This window comes from Caenorhabditis remanei, chromosome X, assembly GCF_010183535.1.
Source record: "Caenorhabditis remanei strain PX506 chromosome X, whole genome shotgun sequence".
Lineage (NCBI taxonomy): Eukaryota > Metazoa > Nematoda > Chromadorea > Rhabditida > Rhabditidae > Caenorhabditis > Caenorhabditis remanei.
The window spans coordinates 1,167,307-1,193,940 of record NC_071333.1 but is presented as its reverse complement, the minus strand read 5'-3'; the positions used below and the strand labels follow the sequence as shown (position 1 = coordinate 1,193,940).

The following is a 26,634-nucleotide window of genomic DNA, read 5'->3' as shown; positions in this document are numbered from 1 at the left end:
TTTTCTTCTCCAATTGATCACTGTCCCCCTTCTCCTCTTTCTTCTTTCCAATGGGTTCTCAGGAATGTCTGCGTCTCTCCAACCAACATAATCCGTCAATGCGGGAGATTGCTCTAAGAGACGGACCACACACCACGAGCTGCTGCCCCGGGCCGCCGGACACACACCATTACGCGTTCACACTTCTTTCTTTGTCTTCCTGCGTTTCTAACGGCACCCTCACTCTTTCACTTTCTTCTTTCTGTTTTCTATTGGTGCTGCTGCTGCCCCGTAGCTAGTCGTCGTATGTGCTGGTCTCCTCGATAGATATTGCCCCCCACCCATCACTCACTTCTTCCGCCTCTCTTCCCGCGCACCGCCCGTCTTCGCCCATTCATTCACCCAGCCACCCATAAGCAAATTTGACGTTTTCCTTGGTGAATGGGAGGAGGGAGCACCAGTTATACTTCATTCATCTTGTTATGTATAGCTTCTTGTGTCATTACTAAAGTCGCTTTGTCATTTTTGCGGTTTTAGTGACTCTGGGGGGTTTTCCGTTTTTATTTTTGCATGAAGTACGAAAAATAATCTCCTGAATTCACTCTGAACTCATTTTTATAATTAAACTAGTCAAAAATATTTTGTTGAAACAGAATTGATTAGTTTATAACAAAATTAACAGTGAGATTCTCAAAAGTTTATTTCCGACTGTCCGAATGAGCAGTATCTTTTCCCCAAATTTTGAATTTATTAGCTAGCTGAAAAAACATGGTTTCTTTGCTCGAAACTCATAATTCTTGCATAATTAACCTAAAAAACCTCTGTTTGGATCGGTTTTGACACTTTTCAAAGCTAAAATGCAGCCTTTCACCAAAATTTTCAATTGATTGCCTTTTTTGATGACTCAAGGGGTCCTTATTATTCATATTTCGGCGTTTTACACATTTGTTTATACAAAACAATTCAGAAATCAAAAATAACATTTTCTTTTTTTTCTGATCGTTCACCCTTTGTTCCCCATGCGCTCTCACATGTTTCGAAATTTCCAGTAGTCGAATTTTTCCGGATTTCGCAATTCATTTTTCACTGAATCCGTTTATTCTCCATTTCACATTATTTGAACACCTTCAATGCCCTTTTTTGAGTTTTAAAACTATTCAGTCCCCGATTTTTTCAAATCTGAAAAAAGATTCGAACAAAGAAACATATTTCTCTCTGGCCGTCTTTTTTGCATCTTCTGCCACACCAGCTGAGCTATAAATTTTCTCTCACAAATGAGACAAACAGCAGGTGTGCGGGCGGGGACAGCGCCCCCTGCGCGTCCGGACACAAGGCTATTTTTCAATTTTGCAAATGAATTTCATATTGGGATTCTAGAAATAGCTGGTATTGTTTGGAAAAACCTTTGAAACCTTGAAACCTAGATATTCATTTATTTTGAGTACCGGAAGTAGGTTTCCTCTTGATAATAGGTCACTTAACACCAAAATCAATACAATTTTTTTGCTCTCGTCCTGTTTTTGTTTTGTATTTTTGTATTAGTACCCAATCTCTCCCGTCTTAATTCCACCGCCACCACTAAATACTACTCCGGTTACCTGCTGACCTTTCTCCCTCTTATCATTATCTGCCATCAAAAAGAGGCGCGAGACACTCTCTTTTTCCCACTTACTCAATCGTCTCCTCTCTTCTCAACCATCTCCGTTTCTTTTTCACCACCACAACCTCCCAATATATATAATACCTGCTACTATGTGTCTGTTTCGACGACTTTCCATTCAACTGACCGTCACATGTAGTTGATCCCATTTTATTTTGAATGTCAGAGTAGTTTTGAGGTGTGAAAATGAGGTTGAATGGGAAAGTTGGCGGAATTCAATAAGGGAAGAGTGGTTTTTGAGATTCAATATAATGTTTTCGTGGAAGTAGATCAAATTCTGAATTGAGATGCATAAACCAATTCGTCTTTGAGAAAAATCTAGAAATAGTCATTCCAGCATCGCTTCTCACACCTCAATGAATATTTAAACTGACAAATATATGAACTTTGGAAAGAAAAAGATTCCCAACACGATTAGGATATTTTCACCTTATCCATTTTGCTGTCTCATCAACCATTTCTATTTTTTGACGACTATTTATACAATTTGAAACATTTTCAAAAAGTCACTTCAAAATTTTTTTGAAACCCAAATTGGTGTCATTCAAAACCTTGTTTTTTTCTGAACACTAACCGATGAGCGGATACGATTTTGCGCGCAAAACTGCACAGGAGGAGAAAAAAACACAGTGAATGAATTGAAACTGTTTGTTCAACGACTTTACACAATTCCTTTCTCATTCCACCTCACTCTTTTTTCCTGTCGTTTTTCCGTCCCGATCCTCCATCGTTTCTATCTCAACCAATTTTGAACACTCTTTTTTTGGAACCAAAAATGTCTGTATTTGAGGGATTTATTTATGTTTTGATCGATTCGTGATCTCTTAATTGGAATGATTTTTGATTTTCGGTCAAGTTTAAAATGAAAATTCTGGAAATGAAGATTCCAATGGAACCACCGTCTCATTATGCCTGTTCCATACAGTTTTTCTCAGAAAGCATGAATTTTTCTTTGTGATGACTCATGATGTTTATCTGATCCGAAGCTGTTTGCCCCATTTTTTCTTTATCGGGCAAAAAACACAAGCGATTTGTTTAGTCATAGGACAGACGTTTTTCCTACCCAATTTCTGAAATTCACAAAACAGTATAATTCATTGAAAGCATGTCAGAGTTTTTTTGTTATTCTACTCTTGAAATGTTAATTTTTTCAGTTCTCTTCAACTTTTTTTGTCTATTTTTCCAATCACAACATTTCGAATTCAATTTCATTCAACTTTGCTCAGTGTAACTTTTTGTTGAACAAAAATTCCACTTCCATGCTTTCAATTATTTTGCTAGTGCGGCTTGCTTTGACAATTTCTCACATTTTTTAGCCTAGGAAACAATTTTTTCTTTCATTTTACCATCGCAAACCCCTGGACCTTTTGTTTATTGATTTTTTTACTAGTTTTCTTTTCGGAGTTCTCAAAAATACTCAAAATAATAAGAAACACTCATAGCTGTCCTTTCGATACATATGACGTGACCTTGTGGTCAATGAGTCATCATTTCCAAAAAAAGCTGATTCCGTTCTCTTATCATGGTATCACGAACGCCTTAGGCAACATTTTCGTGGTTTTTTCACTTGTCGAATATTTAATTTTACTGCAAAAAAAATAATATTAGAACTAAAAACTTACATTTTTATTCTGTAATAGATAAGTTACTCCAAAAAAGCAAGCCTTACAAGAAATTATTTTTTTGATGGTGACTCACCAGTCATAACGGACAGTTCCCCTTTCTCTCTATTCCTCCCCATAACGTTGTCTTTTTTGTCTTTCCCATGATTTTTCTCTGTTTTTTTTCTCCTCGGTCACCTTCTTTCCCCATTACCCTAAATTTTCAATCAACCTAGAACCCGAGAAAAAGTGTTGAATTTCAATTAAGCTGCTGCTCAGTGTTTCGTAACATTCTTGAGCAGCACGTTGCCTCATGAATTTCTTATTTTTGTGCTTCTCTGAATGACGCCGAACCAATGGAAATTGATTTTGAAGTCGTCTCCACATAACAGTTGCAAGTAAATGTTTGCGAAAGTTTCAGAGGTCCCCTCGTGCTAAAAACAATAATGTCATTCTGAGTGTCCACTACTCCAAAATCTCTCACCAAAATCAAATTACATTCTCATCTCCGTGTTTACCACTTCTCCATAGAACTCTTTCTCACCAAAGCCTATAATGATGGACATTGTTCATTTATGATGGTCTGGGCCATATGCTCTTTGGTTTCAAATAGAAGCCAGAAACATTTCATAATTTGCGCTCAAAATCAAATTTTGTTCAAAAACATTGTCAGTGTAAAAGAAGTTGCACTGACCAAACTTGTCATTGTAAAATAAGTTCCACTGACAAAATTTGTCAGTGTAAAATAAGTGGCACTGACAAAACTTGTCACTGTAACCATTTTTTACAACAACCAATTCGATTAGTTCAGTGATGAAAGATAGATAGAAACTAATAAAACGAGCGACACATATTACGTTATCAATTTGTATCACTGTCTATTTCTCCTTTCTCTTTTTCTCTCAATTCTCTCTTCTATCAATTCATTCTAAAGCACTATCTTCCTTCAAAACCTTATTTTCTTCCATTCACGCAAATTTCATTTCATTCCATTCCCGTATGCCCCCCTTCCCCTCCTTTCATCCTCGAATTCATTATTTGAACATCTGGCGCCCGAAGCTTTGACCATCCCTCTCTCGCTTTTTCCAATTCTATCTCCGTCTCTCATCCTTTCCATAGATTTTCCCGGTTTCTAATGTGTCTAGTAGACCCTTAGTCCTTACTCCTCATTCTTTCTCAAGCCCGTGTCGAATTAGTCATCAGGCCCCCACTATGCCTGAATGCCCCTTTCCGATTGTGGAGATGTGCGAGAAAGGCCCTCCAGACCAGCCGGCCAGGAAGTGATGTTCCTGTCAATTTTAGGAAATCTGAATACGTACTCGAGGAAATGAGGGTTGGGAATCTATTGGATCAGGGTTTTGGTCTCTGCCTAGAAGCGACAGTGGTGCATTCGAAATACACTGACAATATAACCACAAATTCCCGCACTGACCACAATGGCACTGCACTATAATTTTTGTCATCAAAGCATTCAATTTAGGCTCCGTGCACTATCCAGAACTCCAAACTTGAAAAATTTACACAGGTTACAGTAACCAAGCATTCAGCTTTTTACACATCCCGAAGTTCTGATAGTAGACAGTTTACACTGACATTCAATTTTACACTGACCAACATCTCGAACTTGAGTTTATCACAATGACCAATTCTACAGTAACACACATGACTGCGACTATAGTTGTTCTTGTCTGAAATAAGTTTCACTTTTACGACTCTAACGATTATCACAACATTATATTATTTTTTCCCTAGGCTCTTTTATGCCATTGTTATCTTTCCCACTTTTACACCTATTTACACACCCACCCTTGTTTCCACCGATTCTTATTATTCGTAACGTAGATACTGAGTGCCCCACGTGTTTGATAGTACTACTAGCCACCACTATCATCATAAAGTATCAAAAAGAGAGTAAAATATGTATACAGTTACTTTTTTGCTTTCCTGCATAATACCGTTGTAATGAGTACGTGTCGTGTGTAGAGGTGAAGTCGGAGACGATGGCGGAGGGTATAATTATTGCCACCCGTGGCTTCTGTCACTTTTTTTTCGCCTCCCCCATTTTGATTCATTGCGCAATCTGCCATTGGGGTAGATAGAGGGTACTACGTTCATTTGTGTATTCTGGAATTCATTAGTGAGTAGAGATGGTGACTACTGTAGTTTGGTTAGAAGTAGGAATAGGCACTTTGATCCTATAAGCCTTCCTATTTGCTAAGCCACTAACCTAATCCCCCATTCTTATGTTCCTGGAGCAATTTCTCATTTTCTTGGTTGGCATCACCTGCTTCTTCGAATGGTGCATTACTCGTATAAAAATTTAATATCGTAAACCGCCTATCTTGGTACGCACTCTCTGGTGTATAGTAAAAATTCCCTGGTTATGACACTTAATTAGAATTCTATGCATAACAATCCACTCCCTTTCTTTATTTTTCCATAAAAGATATGTTTTTTTTCTCATCTGTAGAACAAGTCGTACTAAGTCATGTCATTGTCGTCAAATTCTTTGTCTCGTTACCTTCTACTTCCAAAATACTTTTCGTCTTACCCTTCAACCCTTACCACCCTCCTTCGTTTTCTTCCTTTACTTTTTTCTTTTTCATTCTCCGTGTACCACCCAAGACAACACAACACCATCTCTTGCGATCTATCTTTCATGTGTCGTCGTCGATTCGGCGGGTCACTTGAACTTTTCGCGTGTATTTGTGAGTGTGTGGCCGTGGAGGAAGAGGGGGGAAAGAAAAGATGGAAATAAGAAAAAAGACAGGAAGGGTGGGCTGTTTTGCATATTACCTTGAGACAAGTCAGGTTTAACAATCGACTTTTTTGGGGAGGCTTAACAAGGTGGGCTCAACATGCTGGACTTTCTTTCTAGTTTGGAATTTAAGGATCGCTCAAATTTTCTTCTTCAATTTTTTGTTTGCAACTGTGTTATTTCAAAGCTTTGAACTCATTTTTTGATGTTTTTCTCTGAGGTGGTTCGATTGATCTATTATATTTTCTTAATTTATCGAAGCGACGATCTACAGTAGGACGTACTGACTTTCACTCTTTAAGAACACTTTAAGAAATGTTTAGTACAGTATCCACATATTTTCCAACATTCAACTATGAAAATTGAAACGAATTCACTACTAATGTTTCAAATTAATTTTTAGAAACACCATCCTGGTGAAAACTTCTTTTTTGGAAGAAAATAACAAAAAAGTTCCCGAAACTTTGCAGCACAACCTTCAGAATTCATTTCCCGTTTTCTCAAAAAATAGGCAACCCCTTCCGAAAAAAGTTCTGCAAAACAAACTCCCCAAGGACCTAATTTTGACCAGAAAGAGTATTTTTTGTGAGATAGATACATAGGATGGTCATCTCAACGCATCTTGAGCTTTTTTTGACATAGAAATGTGAGAGAGTGCTTCCAACCAACAGTTCCGTTTTGGATTTGATGTCAAGGTTTACTTTTTGAAAAAAAATCATAATCTTGAAAAGTGCTACCGATCATCAACCAGGTGTGCTAATAAGCTTTGTAGACAACATTTTGTGAGTTTTGTGTTCACAATTGGTGGGGATGTTCTAAACTGTTGGACAAAAGTGCTGATGATTTTTTAGATTTTTTCCCAATGTATCACATTTTCACACTTTTTTGTAGCTTCTCTGACCACAATTATGAAACTCACAACATTTAGTTTCCTCGCGACAATCCTCACGTGTTGTAAAAATCCGTCTGCACCTCTACGTCTCTTTTCTCTTTCGTCGAATGAAAAATCAGGTCCCAAACCAAACCAGCTGCGGGAAGAGAGAAGGGTCCCAAACAGAAAAAAAGATGAAGAACGACAAGAGAGAGAAAGATGTGTATACATATTCCATCGGGCGAGAAAAGCTGCTGCTTTTCTTCTCTTGGGAGCTATCTCCTCTTCTCGGGGCCCCGACTTTTCGAGGTCCCCATCTTCACCCCCCTTTTTCTATCTCCCCCTATTGCTCCTGCTTCTCATCGGCTGACCATGGTTCGCTTTTCCTCATGACCGCCTATTTTTGTTTTCTGGATAAAGAAATAAAAAACCAAAATGTTTGGATGGTCACCAGCAGTACTTAGTAGATTTTTATGCTACACTTTGTTATAAATTTACAAATTGTGGTTATCTTTACCCACCAGGGACCTTCTTTTCTCCTATTTACATAAAATAAACCTCCATGGAGTCCAGTCCACAATTATACGTTCTCTTCCGTGCCATGAGCACCTTCCTCCGACCACAAATTGCTCTATTTCCGACCGCACTTCGTTTTTTTTACACCAACAACTAAAAACTAAAACAACCGAAACCGCTTTTGTGCACAACGAGCGACATTTGTTGAGTTTTTGGATTACTGATTACTGTTTCTTGGTTTTTGACGTTGTTCCTTCCTTCATTCGTGTGCCGTTCTTTCATCTCAAATTGCAAGACCTATTTTCGTCATTTTAGGTTCCCCTACAACGATTGCTGTGGAACCGCCAAAACGCTCAACGAAGGATCACGTCGCCAAAGGAGTGAATGGTCAAACTGATAGGTGAAAGAGCAACAAAATGAACGACGGAGTCAGTTGGCAGCCGTTATGGGTGAGTATCAGGATAGAATTTATGAAAATCATATAATCGAACTGCTGATGTAACAAAAATTGCGTTATGAAACTGTAATCTCGTGAAGGCACGGAATGTTTGAGTATAGCGTCCAACCGATTGTTTCAGAACTAGATAGAATATCCATTATTTAAAATCTACTTCTGAAACAACGGTTTGAACAAAACTTGGGTTGAAATAACAAAAAACGTTCGAGAAAATGGAATTATTGTTAGAGACCAAGTCTTACCAACAGCGAACAGCGTCTTACAAGGAAAAATCACCGGATTTCCTTCTACCGCCTTACCAAAATCAGACATTGCCAAGTTACAGTTTTGATCTCCTTACAACCATGCCTATACTTGCGATGGGCCGGACCGGTGTCGGGCCAGGTTTCCGTACAAACCATGAAAATTTTGGTTTTTTTATTGAAATTTTTCCAAAAAAGTCTCCTTTTGTGAAATTTTGATTGAAAAGCGAATGTACGTAGGTTTTGTGACTATTTTTGATAAAAACTTCCCAAATCAAAAAACTTTGTGAAAAAACCTTGTGCATTTTCTGAATTCAGGTTGAATCGAAAATTAGCAAATATGCATTGAATTGCGTGCGAATTAAATTTTGGCAGTAGAACTGATGTTAAGTTTGTATGAGCATTCTCACCCTGTTTAATTTGTGTATCTTATTTCTAGTTCTCCCTAATTTCCCACACGAACACAGAGTCTCATCTACTTCTCCCCTCAATACTTTGCATACATATATGTTCATTTCCACTATCGCATAGTAAAGAAGCAACGACAAAACGCATACATAATTTAGTGGTAAGCAAGAAGATACGTATGTCGGGTTAGTTGAGTGAGTAGTCGGATTTTGGTCAGAAAGGAACACTTGAATTAGTCATGTAAGGGGAGAGAACTAACAAGGGGTGACATTAAGATGGTAGAGCTTTTAGTATAAGGTTTGAGGTAGGAAGGTGTGACAGGAGGCAGATTGGCTTACCTGTGGAGTACTTAGTAGTCCGGTTTGACGTACCTGGTGCAACTTCGACGCGTTGAGTCTTATTCAATGCCACGAGAGTTAGAAATATACATCGGTTCCCTAACTATTTCTCTTTCTGGAATTTTAAGAGCAACACACCCATCATTTTCTGTCATACCTATACTACTAGTCACCCTTCCTATGCTATCGTTATCAATTTGTGTTGCCCAATAATAAAGGAACATTCTCAAGATCCGGCCCTTATTGACGACCTTTGATTTTTTTAGTGCTCTACAGACACATACTGATAACTAGATGATAGTAAGGAATAGAAAACCGAATAGTTCACTTTTTTCAGTTTGCAAACGTTTTCCTCCGTTTTGAAGTATGGAGAAAATGTTCGTGAAATATTTACAATCAGTTTTTGATTGAAAAATGATTTGATTGTCAGTTTCACGTTATCAATAATAGGACTACTGCTATAATAGAAGGTAGTGTGGACAGTGCAAACAAATAAAACATCATTTCCTTTTGCTATCCCTCTCTTTTTGCTTCCACATATCAAATAGTACTAATTCGGTTCCAATTTCGAGCTTTTTTAGTGTGGAGATTTGTAATGCTAGATCATTCAACGAAACTGCACTGATTTGAGTTTTTAACAATTGTACAAATCTAGGAAATGAGAATTTCAGACTTGATGTCTCATAGTTCAGGTCTCTCATAATCTGTCTCATAAGGCGCTCTTGAACTTTTTATCAAACGTCATTTCCTGCCATTCATTCAAAAATTTTCAACTTTTGTATCATTCCTGAATCAGTTTATTAGACGAGGTTCTGCTTGAAAAGATACTGTGCTGAACGCGTATATCGAGTGCTCGCAAAGTCACAGTAACCAAAATGCCTACTTTTACTTAATTGTTTTCTACAGGTCGGAGTTTTTACTATTTTGGAAGAAGTGTAAGAAAAGAGCACCTGGTTTTTTTGCAGCTCCAAATTTGTATTCCCCAGGTTTCCTTAGCCGAGAAATTGAGAACAACGAACACCCACATACCCGTCCAATTCTTACAGTAACTTCTTCATCAATCTTTTTCCACAATTCCCTCTACTCTTACTCCTTTATTCCCCCCTACCATCTTATTTTTTGTCGACCATTTTTCTTCATCCATCGACGTCGTCAATTGTCGTCGTTTTCCACTCCCTCCGGCCAATTCATTGCGAATGTATGTAGATCACATTGCATTGCATTCGTCCCGCACCGAGAAACTATCTCCCATCGTTTCTAGGGCGTTGGCGTCGTCGCTCTCGAGACTTTGGTTCCTTTTTTGGTTTGAAATTGTAGATTTGAAATCTAGGACTGCTTTGGTTAGGTTTAAAGTTTATGGGAACTTGTGTGTCATGCTTGAAAACTAATTTTTGAAAATTTTGGGCTATTTTTTCAGCTATGAAGTCCCTAGAAAGCTATTTGACAAGATATCTGATGTTTTATGTCAAAAACCTCTTTGCCCCAGATTTCTCATTAGATGTTGTAATCAGTCGTTGGTACCATGCACCAAATAGACATCTGTCCTGTTACACACACATTAATTTTTAAGAAATTTCGGAGCCTGGCACCTAAAATTTCCTCAGCTGTGAAATGACCTCACAATATTGTGTTTGAAAGTTTTCCATTTGTAAAACTCGCAACTTCAGTAGCAGCCTCAATTTTATATCTTCACATGAGCCAGATCCATCTTTAGCTGTTCCCTATTTCCTAGTGACACATACACTCTCACTCTCTCCTTTTTCCGCGCCGCGCCGCGCCGAACAACCTCTCATTTATTATGAGTTTTTAATCTCCATCCTCCTCCTCTTTTTCTCTCTTGGAAATATTATTGAAGAGACACGAGACTGCCTGCGCAAGCACATATAGTACCGTTCCTTTCTGCTTCCTTTTTTCTTTTTTCTCTATATCTCTATCTTCTTGCCCTCCGGTTGACCTCCGCAAGTCCTCCGACACATCACGTTTGACAATTCAATCCGATTGTTGGGAGATTTTTGGGATTGGATTTGATTCAGCTTAAGGTTAGGTGTGTAGCCAATCAGCTTTTCGATTGAAAATTAATACACTGGATATGTCTCCTGACAGCTGATTCCATCCAATTTCATCCAAATTTTCTAAATTGAATTCATTATTCCACTACTTTCCTTCTTATGTTCGATTCTTCCTAACTATGACAACCTCATCATCTTCATCTCATCGTATGACAGCCTACGACATGTTCCGGTCGGGACGTGATACGGTCCGACTATCGCGGGCATCAATGGTGGACTTGTTTCACTCGGCGTTTGCCTCCAATAATAATAATGATAACTTAAACTACAATGGTCATGGTTATCAGGGAGACTCAGCATCAGACAAGATTTATTGGTCAAAGGTTAGTTTCAGTGACAAAACACACTGACAATGTGCAGTTACAATGACAAAATAAACTGACAATCCACAGTTACAGTGACAAAACACACTGACAGTGTGCAGTTACAGTGACAAAATACACTGACAATCTATAGTTACAGTGACAAAACACACTGACAATGTACAGTTACAATCTTAAAATTATGTCTCAAGTCATCCCAGTTGCCATATGTTTTCTCCAATTTGTGACTTGCTTTTTTGTTGTTTTCTACACACTTCTTATTCAGTTCTCCTGTTCTTTTTCCTTTCGAAATCTAATCCAAAATGCAAACATAAACACTCCGGGGCTTGTGTTTGTTTTTTATTCCAAACATACACAACGTACAACAACTTTTTCACCAAAAAATTTCCGTGAAAATTTATCGCCGAGAAAAAACGACTTGTGAAAGAAAATAACTATAAAAGGGCGTATGCTCACCCACGCGTATTATTTGTAATAGGGATCCCATATGAGTATTTGTCTGTTTGGTGGCCCATATAGTCTACGCGTCCTCGAAAATGTTGTGAAAAGAGTCAAGTGTTCTGGAGAGGTTGAAGTAGGAGGGAAAAGGTGAAGGATAGAGATTGTAGGTAATAATTGGACGCGATGCACTTTATGGATGTTACAAAAAATGAATAGTTGGGAAATATCGAGAAATGGGAGAACCTGCTCCTAGGCTAGCGGAATAGGGACATCCTAGGCTAGCGGAATGCAAAAATTAGAACATTTCATGAAATTTCTGACAGAATTTCAATATTCAAAGTTCCAGGACCAAATGTCCAACCTCAACGATGAAGCTGGAAAAGGAATCGAGACTATGGATCGGACTGGTAGTCTTGCGAAGGAATTGGCTGTGATCCAGCAGGAATTTGCGAGCAAGTTAAAGTGAGTAACACAATATAGTCCTGTGTTTAAACAGACTCATGAAATTCGTTTTTTTCCAGAGCCCTCCACAAAAAGCACTACTGGAAAATGAAGAATGAGAACGAGCTCATCAACTCACTTTCCTGTAATCGAGGATTCAATGAAATGGTGGATGGGCTGATTCCAATTGCTGTTCAACATGAGGTATGTTCAAGTTGAAGACTAGATCTTACTGAAACCAGAATTTGTATAAAATAACGACATGACTACTTTAAAAAACACAAAACTTAAACTCTTATGGATTTTTCAGAGCATCGCCGAAAACCTCAAAACCAATGTCATCCCATTTGCCAATCAGAAAGCAACGGAGTATCGGTTGGCTAGAAAACAGATGGAAACTGACAACAACAACATTCACAAGCAGTTGAATGCGGCGGTCAATGAAATGGTGAAGGCTAATAAGGAATATGGGTGAGTTCTATCATTTTTTATTTATAATCGAGCAAATCGTAAACGTTTTTGTGCATAAAATAACCGAAAACGATAAAAAATCCCTGTTCTTGACTCCACATGTTGTTTTTCAGGAAAACCTTCAAGGAGACCGAGGCCGCCATGCTGAAATACGCCAAGGCTGAGAAGAACATGGAGATTTCTCGTTTGGAACTCGAGAAAACAAAGAACAACTACCAGGTGAAATGCGGAATGCTAGAAGAGTCGAAACAGACCTACGCTGCAATGACACACAAGGCTAATGAGGAGCAAGCGGCACACTTTGACAAGAAACTTCCGCAACTGCTAGAGAATTACAAGAAATTGCATTTCAATAGAATCATCGACACCGTGGAGCTCTTCAATAAGGTTGTAGAAGCAGAGGCTAGTGTTATTTCTATTATTGGTAAGAATTTTCTTGGAAATATAAGAAAATTTAAATATAAAAACTTTCAGCTAGTTGCCATAACGACATGCGTCACAACATTGCTAAGATCGACCCAGTGCGTGATGCAAACTTGGTGGTGGAGAATTTGAAGTCAGGACATCCACGTCCTGCACCATTTGCATTCGAAGATATGGGCAACCCGAAAACTTTCTTGGCTGGAGGTGGAGGCGGATCGATTGGTATAGAGATTTTAAGTCATTTCCACAAATAACTCGATATTTTTCAGAAACAATCGACTCAACCCTCAAAAAAGGTACCCTACTGGGAAAGAAAGATGGAAAGGGAGTAGCCCGCAAGCAATCCATGCACCAGAAGTTCTTCGGAAGCGGCAACAATGACAAGAAGGACACTGGAGACTACGGAACTCTGCCACCACAACAAAGAGCTCGTAAGCTTCAAGCTAAAATTAGCGAGTTGGAAAAGGAGAAGGCTACGTCGGCTCAGAGCTTGGAGGGTGTGATGAAGATGCAAAATGCATATCGAGAAAATCCAAAACTGGGAAATCCCGCTGTTTGTGAACCTCAAATCGCTCAATATGGAAAAGAGATTGAAGCGTTGAACAATCAGATCCAGAAGTTTCATATTCAATTAGATGAAGTCAATAGTCAGTTGATTGGATCTGGCGGTGGTTTCTCTGCATCAAGTATTGGAGGAAGTGACACACCACCATCAATCCGATCAGTGTCCTCGGCATCATCTGGTGTGACGTCAAGAGTGAATACCATCAATGACGGACGTCGTGCAGCTAATGGTGGCAGTGAACGACGGGAAAGCACTTCCGGAAGCGACAACGATCCAACTACTAATGGAAATGGAAATGGTATACGGGATGAGGTATGTCACGACATAATGAGGAAAAAGAATAATGAAAAAGGCGGAATCTGTTGAAAATATATAATAGTTTGAAAAAAAAGTGGTTGGTGCAGGCCAAAGTGGTGTTGCCACAAGTTAGTGGATATTCCAGTGACAAAAATAAAATACCCACTGACAAAATTAGCTTTTACACTGACAAAATTAGCTTTTACACTGACAAAATTAGCTTTTACACTGACAAAATTAGCTTTTACACTGACCAAGACATTTTTCAGTAACTAACTTTACTCTCCTATTGACCATGTTGGTGCAAATGTTTTTTTCTAAATTTAAATCTCTGCCAATTCTCAGATGTACGAGGAACTCTCCAACCCGCCCAACCCAATTATCGGAGAAGGAATTGCTCAGTTTGCTTTTGATGGTGCACAAGATGGTGCGATCCGGATGGATTCAAATGAAAAGTTATGGATTATCGAGAAAGACGAGGGAGATGGATGGACCAGAGTGAGAAAGTGAGTTGCATTATTTTAAGTGAAGTTCCTAACTAAAAATGAGTTCTTTCAGGTGTGACAACTCAGCCGATGGATTTGTTCCCAGCTCCTACCTTAAAATTCAATATTATACCAGTCAGTGCTAAATGCTCTTCCGTTTCTTACCCAAATTGCCAGATCCACAACGGTGTTACATAACTATCCCCATTTTGACAGTACCCACCCTACCAGTTTTTCCTGAAGTTCGAAAATGTTTTCCAGAGCTTTATACTTTAAATTTTCCTGTTATCAATGAATTTTCCTGCGTCCCCGCTCCCATTGTTTTGGTTCGTGTCATTCAGATCTTTCCCCTTTCATAACTTATCTTGCAAATGTTTTCGTGTCCTTCTGTTGTCCATCTTTTCTTATGAAAAATTACCACTTTCTATATTAGAAACCAGATTCCCCCCCTCCGCTTTTCAGTTCTAATTTCTCATTTCCATCTTCATATTCCCTGTCCTCTCATCTCCATTTTTTAGCACTGCACCAGCGGGTTTTGTTGCTTGAAAAAAAAACGACGCACAAAGTACAGTACCACCAGAAATTTTACTTGAAACTTGTCTTTAAATGTTCATATTTTTCTTTCTGACACCACTCAATCAAAATTTAGCTTTTTACTTTCTTTGAAATTTAATACAACTCATAACATTTTTTGCTTGGTTTCTTTTTTCAGAACCCTTTTTCTCTTGTCCACTTGTCAAATCATTGCTCTAAATAAAATTATGATGCTTTTTTCGGGAAGTTAGACTGTTTTTCTGTTGAAATTTTAGCAAATTCCGTTTCGAAAAATAGATTTCAGGACAATTACATATATTTATTTATTTATTTATTTTCGTTAAAATCATGTCAAACTTAAAATCATTCAAATTTAAATTTTCTTAGTTGGGAGGCTTCATTGAAATTCGTTAATATCGAGCGCATTGTTTCCATCGCCAATTGGATCCTCGAACTCTGGATAGCATCTGTAAACGTTCAGATATTCATATGTCAATTTTTTATTCAAACTGCGAAAATTAACACACTTGAGAAAGTCTTTCACAGCGGAAAATTTTGCAAAAATAGTATTTTCGCAGCAAAATTTAGCTAAACTTAGAATTCACGACATTATTTAAACAACTCACCTCCGAAACACTCCTCCGATGTTCTTCGAAATGCTGGACGTCTCATGGTTCTGAAATTTCCATATTTCCTTCTGAGTTACAATAAAACCACTTACGATGCCATATCATACTTGGGCATATGCTCGATTCTGTGAGCATAATCGTGATGTTCACGAATTTGCCATCGATGCCTTTCCATGTGGCTGCACAGTATGCATTTGAAGAGTTTCGATTTTGTGTGCTTCAAAATATGTTCCACAACGCAATACGTTTTGTTGTTGGAATAAATCGGCACGTCTTTTTGGCAGGTCTGTCAAAAATGAGATATTTAAAGAATTTATTTTTTAAATGAATAGTACCTCAATCTGGCATTTCAGCAAGCAGTGCACCGGTCCCGATTCTTTCGATCCTGTCGCTGACCAGCCAAATGCGATCTGAAAAATGTGGGAACTCATTAACTTCAACATGTTCAAATAATAGTTTTACTGCTTTTTTCTTTATTTCAATGTTCTCGTTGACTTTTTTTCTTTGCGTAGTTTGAAATTATTTGAAATTGTTTGAATGTTTGAGAAAAATTTGAAATGGTGTAATTGTTAAGAAAAAATTTCAAAAATTATTTGATAGAACAATATATTTGACCTTTAAAACAATGTCCAGCCAGTACATATCTTTGCCAAGACCATTTCGATGTTATCAGTATTCTCCTGCCTGGGAGACTACTACTGTATGTACTTGGCAGCTGACTTTAGATGCTTTTTCAACTTTGGCATTTCAAAAGCGGCATGAGATTTAATACAACACGAATCGAATTTTTCAAAACGGCCCGCTTTGAAACCAACCATTAAAAAATTAATAACGAAAATGGTTTCAGAATACTTTAAAATGCAGAAAAATAAGAGTATATTAAAATTCAGCCGGCTTCGGGTGTCCTACTTTTAATAATTTTTTCTTGCAAACACGAAATGTTCAGTTTGAAACCATCAATGAAAATCAAGTGAATTTGATTGATTTTTTAGCTATTTTTATGTTTAAAATTTCATTCCTTACCTTCAGAATCCTCCAAAACCTTGAAAAACATAAATAAAAGCAATAAATATTAGTTTTCAATAAAAATAACAAGACGATTGGTCGAACGCCGTTCCGATAGGCATTCTCAACACATACTAATAGAAAAATGGGGAAGGAGGGAGAGAAAGAAGACGTTTGGGGTGGGGTGGGGGTGTCTCTGTGTCTGTGTAGTCAGCTGTGACCTCTTTCACTTTTTGAATATACACATCCCGGCCAGATAGCCACCCGGGGGGTCATTACATATCCCGGGTGATGAAGTAAAACGGTAGAAAAGTGGGCATCAAACACGCTGTCTGTATCACGTGACCAAAATTTCGGCTTTATGCTACTTTTTTGACAAATTAATTTTTCCCACATTCCAGCATATACCGTACCTTGTTGTCATGAATCCTCGTTGTCCGTACCCGTAAAGTGGGAGCCAATATGGTGTCTTACTAAAGTCTAAGCCTAGGGCACACGTTGCTCGAGTCTATAATTAAAAGGGTAACTATTTAATTTTATTCAAGCACTATATCATAAAATACCAAAAAAGCGAAATTTAGAATGCATGAATGATTATTTTAGTAAAGCGCTAGAAGCAAAGCAACTGGAATCTTCTCAGGAATTGAATTGAATTAGCAAGCATTCTTGATGACGTTGAAGCAGTCGTTGTGGATGAGCCAGACACCATCGACCTTCTTCCAAATTTGGAGATACGCTCCAGATTCACGTCCCTTAGTACCATCCAGATGGTAGCTTCCTCTCTCGAAAGCCCAATCACCACCTCCGTTGACTTCTTCCGTGATGATCTAAAAGATTCTTTATAGAATTGCTAGGAAAAAAGTTTCCAAAACTCACTTGAGCAGTTTGGACTCCATCAGCCATATCCTCCTTGAAATAGGCCTCAATTCCTGGAAAATGAAAATATTTTAAGTTTCCGCGCAACGGTTTTTGTTTTCGAACGACTATAATTGATTATTTTTCAATCAGAACTATTCAAACACCACATATTTAACCTAGTCACTTACCAGAGCGTCCTTTGACTGGGTTACGTCCGTTCGGCATAAAATAACCGTCCGGATCGTAGACAGACGCGGCTCCTGCGGCGTCACCAGCGTTGAAAGCCTTCATGAAGTCTTGTTGACGTCCCTTGATTTCTTGGAAAAGAGCTGGAAAAAATAATTGGCTGATAGCAATAAAATTCAAGATACGGCTTTATTAAATTGAAATTGAAACTTGATTATACCACTCACCAGAATTGAAATGGTCTAATAGATCATTAGAAAACCTCAGATTTGCGAAAAAGTTCATTTTTGAGTCTGAGTTCTTCGGAAGTAAAAATCGAAGACGAAAACTTTTTCTTCATTTTTTCAAAGCACTCTAGAGACTCTCCCTTTTTTATTTCCTATCATAAATTGTGTGAAACCCCGAATCATTCGTAAAATAGTATACCATGGTTGACGCCATTAAGTTGGGAATTGCTTAGAGGAATATGGCGGAATAAATTCATAGTTTTGGTTCAGAAACTTTCTAGATATTCAATGGAGTGCAGAAAAATGAAATGTGATGTATTTGACTCTCAACAATACGAAATAAATATAGAAATTCTGAAAGGAGGAGCATATTGTCCACTTCAAACTCACCACTCATCTCTGCCAATGACAGCTTCTTGAAATATGTCTCTCCTGATAGAAAAATATGTATATGACACGTCTTCTAACGGGGCGCCCTCTTTTATATGCACACACATAATGATTCTGGGAAACAATTACGGTAGATGTAATAAGAAATTGTTTCCGCAGATTATGTTATACATGTAGAAATATGTAGAAATATGTAGATAGTAATTGCTTTTATGTGAATCCAGATATTTATGTGAGGGATAATTGTGGTAAACAAAAATGAAGGGACACGATAAGTGCCGGATACATTGCAATGTTTGATGTGGCCCGGATATCTCAGAGAGTGAATAGCTTGGTGGTTTGCACGTAAAGATGCAAAAGTATAGTATTCTGGAAAAATTTTAAGCTCACGAATTCAGAATGTATCGAAATGAAAAGAGAATGTGGACAAGCAGAAGTAAAAAACGAAAATCTGTTAAAAACACGTATCATCTAAAAAAAGGAAATGGTTTAGTGTTACACAAAAAAATTAAGGTGATTTTAAATAGAAATTTTTTGATTGTTCTAGCTAATCCACACAATTACATATTGCTATGTTCAAATTATTTTTTTTATTCAAACAGATAAAGTTATTTTTCACACCTCAATGACAATTGCTGGTGATTTTGAACACATCATATTCCTCATTTAGTTTTCTATTTTTTATATAATTTTTGCAATGTTTCAATGACCTCTGTGAAAATAAACAGGCTTTTTCTTGAAAAACATTTATTTTGTTTTAATTGTCTGCATTTTTTGTGTGTCCGCTGCTCGCCACTTGATTTTACAAGCGTATGATCATAATTAATTTTCAGTATATTTTTGTCACCGACGCTGTGATCGAACGCTTCATTTTTCTGCATCATATCAAGAAGTTGTTCACGTTGTTATCGCGTTAACAATAATTAGTCAATGTCGCCTGATTTTGCAGATGTGAATACAACGGTGGTCATTGTTCCAGTTTGTCCGATACAGAAAACGTCATTTTGAGAACTTAAAAAATGGATATCGATTAGAAAAATTTTCTGCCCATTCAAGAAAAAATCGGATAAAACGGTATAAATGGAACAACGGTATAATAAACACGAGATTGTTTTGTGATATTGGTCATGTTTTTTAAATGTTTTTCGAAATGATAATCGAAAACTTCAAAACTTGCTCAAAATATAAATAAGACTAATTATCAACATGACAATGAGAGAAAAGTGTCATTACTGACTTTTATTCTCCCACATTGTCAAACATTTGATGCGCTTCTTATCAGTTTCAGTTTTGACCAGTCTGCCGGTATATACTGGTCATATTCTGGTCATATTTGATAAGACAGGTGATAGTCAAAAATTTTCGTTTGGTTTGGGTTCATCTGTTAATTTTCCGGAATCATAGATAAATCTGATATCGGTGAAAATCTGATCATCGCAAAACGAAAAATTGCAAATCATCCTTCTTCAGCGTTGTTATTGCATTCGATGACAGTCTCTCCTATTTGCCCCCTTTCTCTGCCCTCCACTGTGTACACGTCTTCTCTTTGCCCTGAATGCGTTGGCCGGCCTGACGGTAGATACACATCTTCACCATTTGTGGTTCACTGTACGCACTGTCTTCGTCTAACGCTGCCTGTCTTTCCCCCTAATATTTTTCGCCCCTGAAGATCTTTCTTCTCTGTGTTCTCTATCGATTCGTCAGTCGGAACAATGAAAATCGTTGATTTGTGTAACATGCTTTCCGCTGAAGGTTCTCCGTGAAGTAAGACCGATTTTATGTGAAGCTTTCTTTTTCTTCCAGAAATTCGTTTTTCTTTTTTTTTAATATGAATTCGCACTTCTTTCATTATTATCATAGTCCTGTAATTGTAATTGAGTATAAACATGCGCGTTCCCATAATTATAGTTCATAGAATTCTTCAAAAGTGTCGATACTTCATTTTTACAGATTCAGATCTTAAATACTTGAACGCCAGTACTTTTATGCAAACGACATTCAATAAATTTAAATTGGAATCGGCCGTTAGTCGAAACTGTTATATTATTTCACTTGTCTACCGGTTATATGCTCCTAGTGTGGCATGTTTTGAACCAATTTGCAGAAAAAAAACTCAAAAAACTTTCCAATTTTCAAGAATTCTCGAAAATCATACTTTTCAAGGCCCTTAAAAAATGAACCAATTTTTTCACTTTTTTTCTTCAATTTCTTTCTTTGTTCTTCTTATTCTGGATGATAGTTTGAAATTATTTTTTTTCGTGGAAAAATTCAAAGTTTTAAACATTGAGTTGTGGCCCCATGTACCCGCGCCGGCCCAGCCCTTGGCAAGTATTATAAATTTCAATTTGAATGGGTCGTTAATTGAAAACTTTGATTGTATTTCACGCTAAATTTTTCCTACAGTAGCATTTTTTGAATCAATTTGCAGAAACAAAACTCAAACTACTTTCTAATTTTTGAGAATTCTCAAAAATCATTATTTTAAAACGTATTCAACACCGATTTTTCATAAAATAGAACTAGAAAGAATATACCGTCCAAAATTCATTATTGAGGAAATGTCGGCATTTTTCGCCCAACAGTGTTCTTGTTGTTAAATTGAGGTGGGACACATTCTGAAGGGTATTCTTTTGTTCTACGCAGACAGCTGCGGCCGTCTGTTACATCCACCACCAGAATTTTTTGACAGGCCCAGTATTAAAAAAACTAAGGTCACCAATGTATGCACAGAGATTTTGCAAAGCGAAAAAAAGTAGGTTTGTTCAGGGAGATATGTCGTGTCAGTTTCACATTTATTTTAACTACCCGATTTTTAGAACGAGCTGTTGAAGGCAGCTGTGTTAAGTGAAAAATGAAAATCAATCTATTTTCTCTGGCGCTCTCTCTATCTGACACACGCGCGTCGCATGTATACTCAAACCGCGTCGCTCACTACACATAACACTCCTCTCTCTGCCGTTTTTCGCCCGCCTGAGCTTTTCCTCACACATGATGAAAAATACGCAAACGTGCTCCAGTGAGGACTAGGATGTTTAGTCGGTTTTAACAGTCTTAGTTTTCTTGGATTCTCATTTTTGTAACAATCCTGGTAATCTTTTGTTATATTAACTTTCTTCAATCCCCAGAATCATGATACTTTCAATTTTAACATACAGTGTTTTTTTTTCTAATCTTCTGGATGTTCCAGGCAATGCAATCTCAAAGTCAAAGATGTCAAAGATGGACTAGCTACCCCTCACAACGTGGAAAACCTCAAGGGTGAGTATTTTGAAACAAAGGATAAGGAATAGTACTATTCTGCAAGTATAAGTATGCCTCAATATGTGATCGAAAACTTTGTCGTCAGAATAAAAACAGGTTTTTATCAATTGCAACCCAACTGACTGGACACTTCTCAGCGTGATAAATTACAGTTGCTGAATGTGAGAACTTCCTACTGTTTAGCTTTTATTGCTGTCGGACACAACATTTTCGATTCTCAAGTTAGTCACTGCTTTCCGCTAAGAAAGTTTGACCATAAGGCAAGAACAATTCATGAAAATAGAGAAACAACATTGAATGTTAAGAATGTAACTAAAGTAAGCAACACTTTCAAGTGTGTAACCCAAAAATGATGAATCGGAAGCTTTTCTATTTCCCTGATTTTCAGATAGACCAGCTCGCTAGAAACGACAATAGCAAAACAACAATAGCTCCTGATACATGGTGAAGACTATTGAATTATTGGAATCCGGAGACAGGAGTCACACTAGAAAAAATATTTCTGGTAAGTGAAACAATTATAAACAACTAGGGAATAATCCCGGGTTGGGTTGGAGTTACAGGTCTAGATATATATCACTAGAACGGAATATTTGCGCCGACTTGTATTTTGTTTTATCATTCTGTTTTTGCAAAACGATTATGTGAAAAAAGTTATTTGTGTTTTTGTGGCATCTCAGTTCAAAAATGGGCATTTTCACGACTCACAAAATTGAAATTTGCCAAAATCATTTTTACATCGGTATTCATACGTATAAATCAAAAAAAAATTTTTTTAAAGTGAGAAAAAAGTTAATTTAGGGAGTCTTGAAAATACCCACTATTGCATTGAGAAGCCACAAAAACGCGAATAACTTTATTAATGAGATTGCTCTGCAAAAAATAAAATATTGATTTGAGATCTGCGCAAAATTTCCGTTCTTGTGATATATGTCTCGACCTGTTATACTTGGGAAAATTCTCAAAACGTAGTTGCCTAAAACACATAAACCAATGGAATTCTGTTATTAAAAAATAATATTTCAAGTCGTCAAAACTAACTTACCCATGTTCAGAACAAAAAGCGACATGATCCATAGCTAATTCCTATTGCGAAACACAACCTTATTGAATTTTAACTATTTTTCAAAAATTGAAACTTTAGCAACCGTAAGCGGTTAAAACTTTGGAACAAAAATAATTCTTAAATATAAAAACCAAGTGTACGCTGTCTGTAGATTTGTCTGTGTATTTTTCCGGATGTCCGCATTATATTTTTATTTTCAAAAATGCAAACTATGTTCATAATAGTTTCATGTGAACTCGAGTGGCGTAACCGCAGAAAAACACGCCGCAGGTGCTTTAGCTGGTATAATATAAGTTGTAGACGATCGGCGCGTAATCTCGCGAATTTTCATGTAAAAAGTTCCTACGATGATTTAGAAAAAATTAAATTACGGCGTTGGAATAGAGTCACCGTGCGTTTTTATAATATCAGTTATAAAACAAAATAAACAAAAGAAAACTTTTTGGGCAATATGAAAATTTATTAATTTTTGTTTTACAGGTTATCCAGTCTTGATTAGTGTGCAGCACCACTTCTCTGTCAACTACTGTGAACTAAAGCAATACCTGGTTTTCAACTGATGAGAAATTCGAAATGAAGAAATTCTATGTATAATGGTTCTTTATATTCCCCTACCTGGCTTTATCACCACATGTCATTGCTTCGCAAAATAAAAATAAACATTTTATTATACTTAAATTTTGATATGTTTGTTTGACTATTGATGTGTTGATTTCTTGCAAATCATCACTACTTTTATACTTTTCGATTTTTTTTATTTTTTATTTTTTTTGCTCAGTGTTCAACTAATTCGATTTTCAGAATGACACCATCCAAAGGAAACAATTTTATGGAGAAAAAGAACAAATTGGAGACGTTGGTATCTCGCTGGAAAACTGGCAAGAAGGAGACCAAACAAAAAAGAAATAGACGCAGTCCCCAAAACGAAGTGGAAAGCGAGGACGCAGCTGCAGGGGATCCTCCGCTAAAAAAAGTGCATGCTGCTCCCGTCTCCACAGATGAAGAAGAAAATGAATCTGTCCAACCACCGAAAGAGGAGCTGTCTGAGGAAATGATGAATAAAGATGAATCAGTTCTTGAGCCTGAACCAAAATTAGAAGAAGTTGAGTCGGAAACTGCACAATCTCAACCAAATGTTGCTTCCTCCGAAGTGTGTGAACAAGTGGAAACGAAAATTGAGCCTATTGAAGAGTCCCAAACTATTCCGTGCATCAGCCAACAAGTCCCGATAGCGGATGCTCCGGCACTAGAGCGAGAGCCAAAAGAGGAACCACTTGGCGAATTCAGCGAAGAATCTAAAATTGATGAGATGCATAATCAACCGAAATTACAAACCACGGAGGAGGAACATCAAGTCACTAATTACGGCACAAAACCAGCACACCATAACCACACTGATTCTGTTGGACAATCGTCATCTCCAGATTCCTTCTCAAGTGACTTTTCAGAAACTAGTGGAACGGAGAATCAACCGAAAATTGAACCAGAAGATGATCTCGAGATTGATGTCTGTGACGATAAGAATCCAACTCCGCCGATAGCTGAGTATCACACTATGTCAAATGTTATTCCAAATGATGCCTCGACTGTTTTAGACAATAGATATCATGGTGTTTACCCTGTCGAAGAGAAACCTGTGCCACTCGTCAATACTTGTGTCGAGAATCGCCTAGAAAAAGATTACATAGGTTGGGAGTACCCGAAGAGAAAGAAATGCCCAACCCCCGACTATGAAAAACACTCTTATGGCCTCCGTAAGCAACCGAAAGTCAAATACTTCACAGATGAATATCAGACTGTACCTGAATACTTATCAAACGGAAAATATGATGACAATCAACCATCCACATCATCTGAAGGGTATGAAACCGTGATATACTATGAGGAGCCAACTTATTTATCTGGCGACAATGGCCAAATGTATGACAGTGAGTATGTAGTTGTATCAGAAGAAGTTGTTATGCACCCGGAAGAAGTTTTGCATCCGGAAGAAATTTCACGACGTGAAGAAGTTTACGATGATGAAGTGAACATGAATCAGTGTAATCCGGACCATCATGCTAGGTAATACACACAAAATAATTTGTTTCAATTTTAACAAACATTTCATTTAGACCTGAAATCAAAGGTGGCCGAAGGTGTACGCTATGTTTCAATGTCCAATATCGAGAAAACATGAGAGCAGTTTCAACAAAAAATGATACATCAGTTCTCCTTATTCCACGAATACTCGAGGGTCATCTTAGTATGGAGCAAGCAAAGAGTCTGCTAGTGAAAAAGCAGCATTACGTATGTCGGAATCATTTCCAGGAGTCAGTGGAGATACTCTGCAATGCTTTGCGCATTGAATTAACATCTGATCTTGCTCGAGCTCCATCGAAAGAATTGGTGAATATTGTGAACGAACTCCGACCGGATATCCAATATCGAGGTTTTCAACAGGTTTTTCACACGTTTGATATCAAAAACAGAAAAATCAAAGAAACCATACCGCATAATGTTCCAAGAGACAAACCTGAGAAACCTGCTCGGTGAGTTGATTACTGTACATCTTTATATTTTATTAAATTAATTTCAGAAGGTCAAAAGAAGGGAAAGCAAACAAAGAACCTCCGAAAATTGATTATCATTGCTCATTATGCTCAAAGTGTCAAGATCTATCGGTCATGGAGGAGATCCCATCGGCAGATTACGTGATGGTCATTATAGTTGGATGCATTATCCGCAAAAAGTACACCATTGCACAGGCTCAGATATTTTTGCAACTAGTCGAAAAATTCTACATTTGTCATGTTCATTTTCCCGAGGCCTGCAGAGAAATTTGCAAATTTCTGGAAATATCAAATTTGAGAAACGTTTATTCGTGTAGACTGGAGCTGCTGAAAGAACTGATGCCAATTGTGAGACGCTTGTTCCCTGAATACTCATCGGCTAAATTTCAAATAACTGTAGCCAACTTCAATGAGAAATACAAGGAGATCATTGAATCGGTAAGTAAAACGAAATAGAGTGGGAAGAAAAACCCGGAGAAAACTGAAACATTTAGTAGAAACTTTTCCGTCGAAAATAGTATTTTTTGATTTTCCACATTTTCCAATGTTTCATCGAAAATGTGAATCTTTTAAATAGTTTTTCAGCATTTCTTCTAATTCTGAATCATAGTCAGAAATTTCAAAATGTTTGAATTATGAATTTTAAAACTATTTATTCGGGATTCGGCAAGAATGGTTCTTATTTTGATTCTCACTACTCAAAATTCAGAGTGACATAAAATTCAACTGAATTGAATACTAGATTTTTTTTAAAGACAAAAGTTTTTTTTCAGACTTCTACTGAAAAAACTGAAAAAGATGAAGAACTTGAAACACCTAAAAATGTGACTTGTAAACCGAAAAATGCTGCACTTATCGAGTTAGAGAAACAGGGATTTTGCACGGTCTACAATACCGCCAAAATCATTAATCCAAATCTCAGGTAATGGGAGTATCATACAGTTTTCAAATGATCAATGGTCTTCATTTTTCAGAAAATACCAAAACGAGTCATATGTAGATTTCACGCAATGCACGTTGTGCTCAAAGTTGAAAAGTCGAAATGAACTGAGAAGAGTAATTGCTGGAGATCGATTAGTGATAATGGCTGGACATGTGCTATCCGGAAAGTACAGCACATCTCAGATTCAGGCGCTGATGAATAAAAAAGAAAACATTGCCTGCCATTCTCACTTCTCAGAAGGAATGCGTGGTATTTTGAGAACTTTAGGTGTTAATAGTATTGAAAATGTCACCAGAAGTCCAATGAATCGGATATCTTTTTTGATGGAAACTGTCAGTGCATTGAGTTCTGCATCTGCGAGTGCTTATAAGGCATTTTTCACTATCTTAGATAAATTTTACGCTAAAAATGCTGATATCTTGTCCAACCCTGTTGAATGATTCTCCCGGTTTTTGTATTGCATCAAATGCAGTTTCTCTGTTTTTTTTACATCGTAGTTTGTGGTTTCCGAGAAATAAAGTACTTCTCTCTCAAATATTTTTACTTTGGATTTGATTTGAACTAGAAAATTGTGATAAATGTCTTCTTGATCGACATTTATGGTGGCTGGGATAGCGATTGGTTAGGAAATTCTTCTT

General features: G+C 37.3%; 3 protein-coding genes across 3 annotated transcripts; 2 read left to right on the top strand and 1 right to left on the bottom strand.

Annotated features, from left to right (window-relative positions):
• Positions 1–11,018: 11,018 nt before the first annotated feature.
• GCK72_022298 (uncharacterized protein) lies at positions 11,019–14,491 on the top strand (the record flags this gene model as incomplete). Its single annotated transcript, XM_003107009.2, has 9 exons — positions 11,019–11,222; positions 12,010–12,125; positions 12,185–12,308; positions 12,415–12,575; positions 12,689–12,999; positions 13,050–13,220; positions 13,268–13,875; positions 14,206–14,366; positions 14,419–14,491. 9 exons carry the CDS (start codon positions 11,019–11,021, stop codon positions 14,489–14,491), a joined length of 1,929 nt encoding a protein of 642 aa, XP_003107057.1.
• Positions 14,492–17,166: 2,675 nt separating this feature from the next.
• Positions 17,167–18,181, bottom strand: GCK72_022297 (uncharacterized protein; the record flags this gene model as incomplete). The annotated part of the gene is made up of 4 exons (XM_003106842.2): positions 17,167–17,340; positions 17,390–17,442; positions 17,560–17,700; positions 18,175–18,181. The coding sequence occupies 4 exons, from the start codon at positions 18,179–18,181 to the stop codon at positions 17,167–17,169; spliced, it is 375 nt and encodes a 124-aa protein (XP_003106890.2).
• A 3,171-nt stretch (positions 18,182–21,352) lies between these two features.
• On the top strand, positions 21,353–26,436 carry GCK72_022296 (uncharacterized protein; the record flags this gene model as incomplete). The annotated part of the gene is made up of 6 exons (XM_003106912.2): positions 21,353–21,432; positions 23,303–24,565; positions 24,616–25,032; positions 25,080–25,491; positions 25,827–25,975; positions 26,028–26,436. 6 exons carry the CDS (start codon positions 21,353–21,355, stop codon positions 26,434–26,436), a joined length of 2,730 nt encoding a protein of 909 aa, XP_003106960.2.
• Positions 26,437–26,634: the final 198 nt, after the last annotated feature.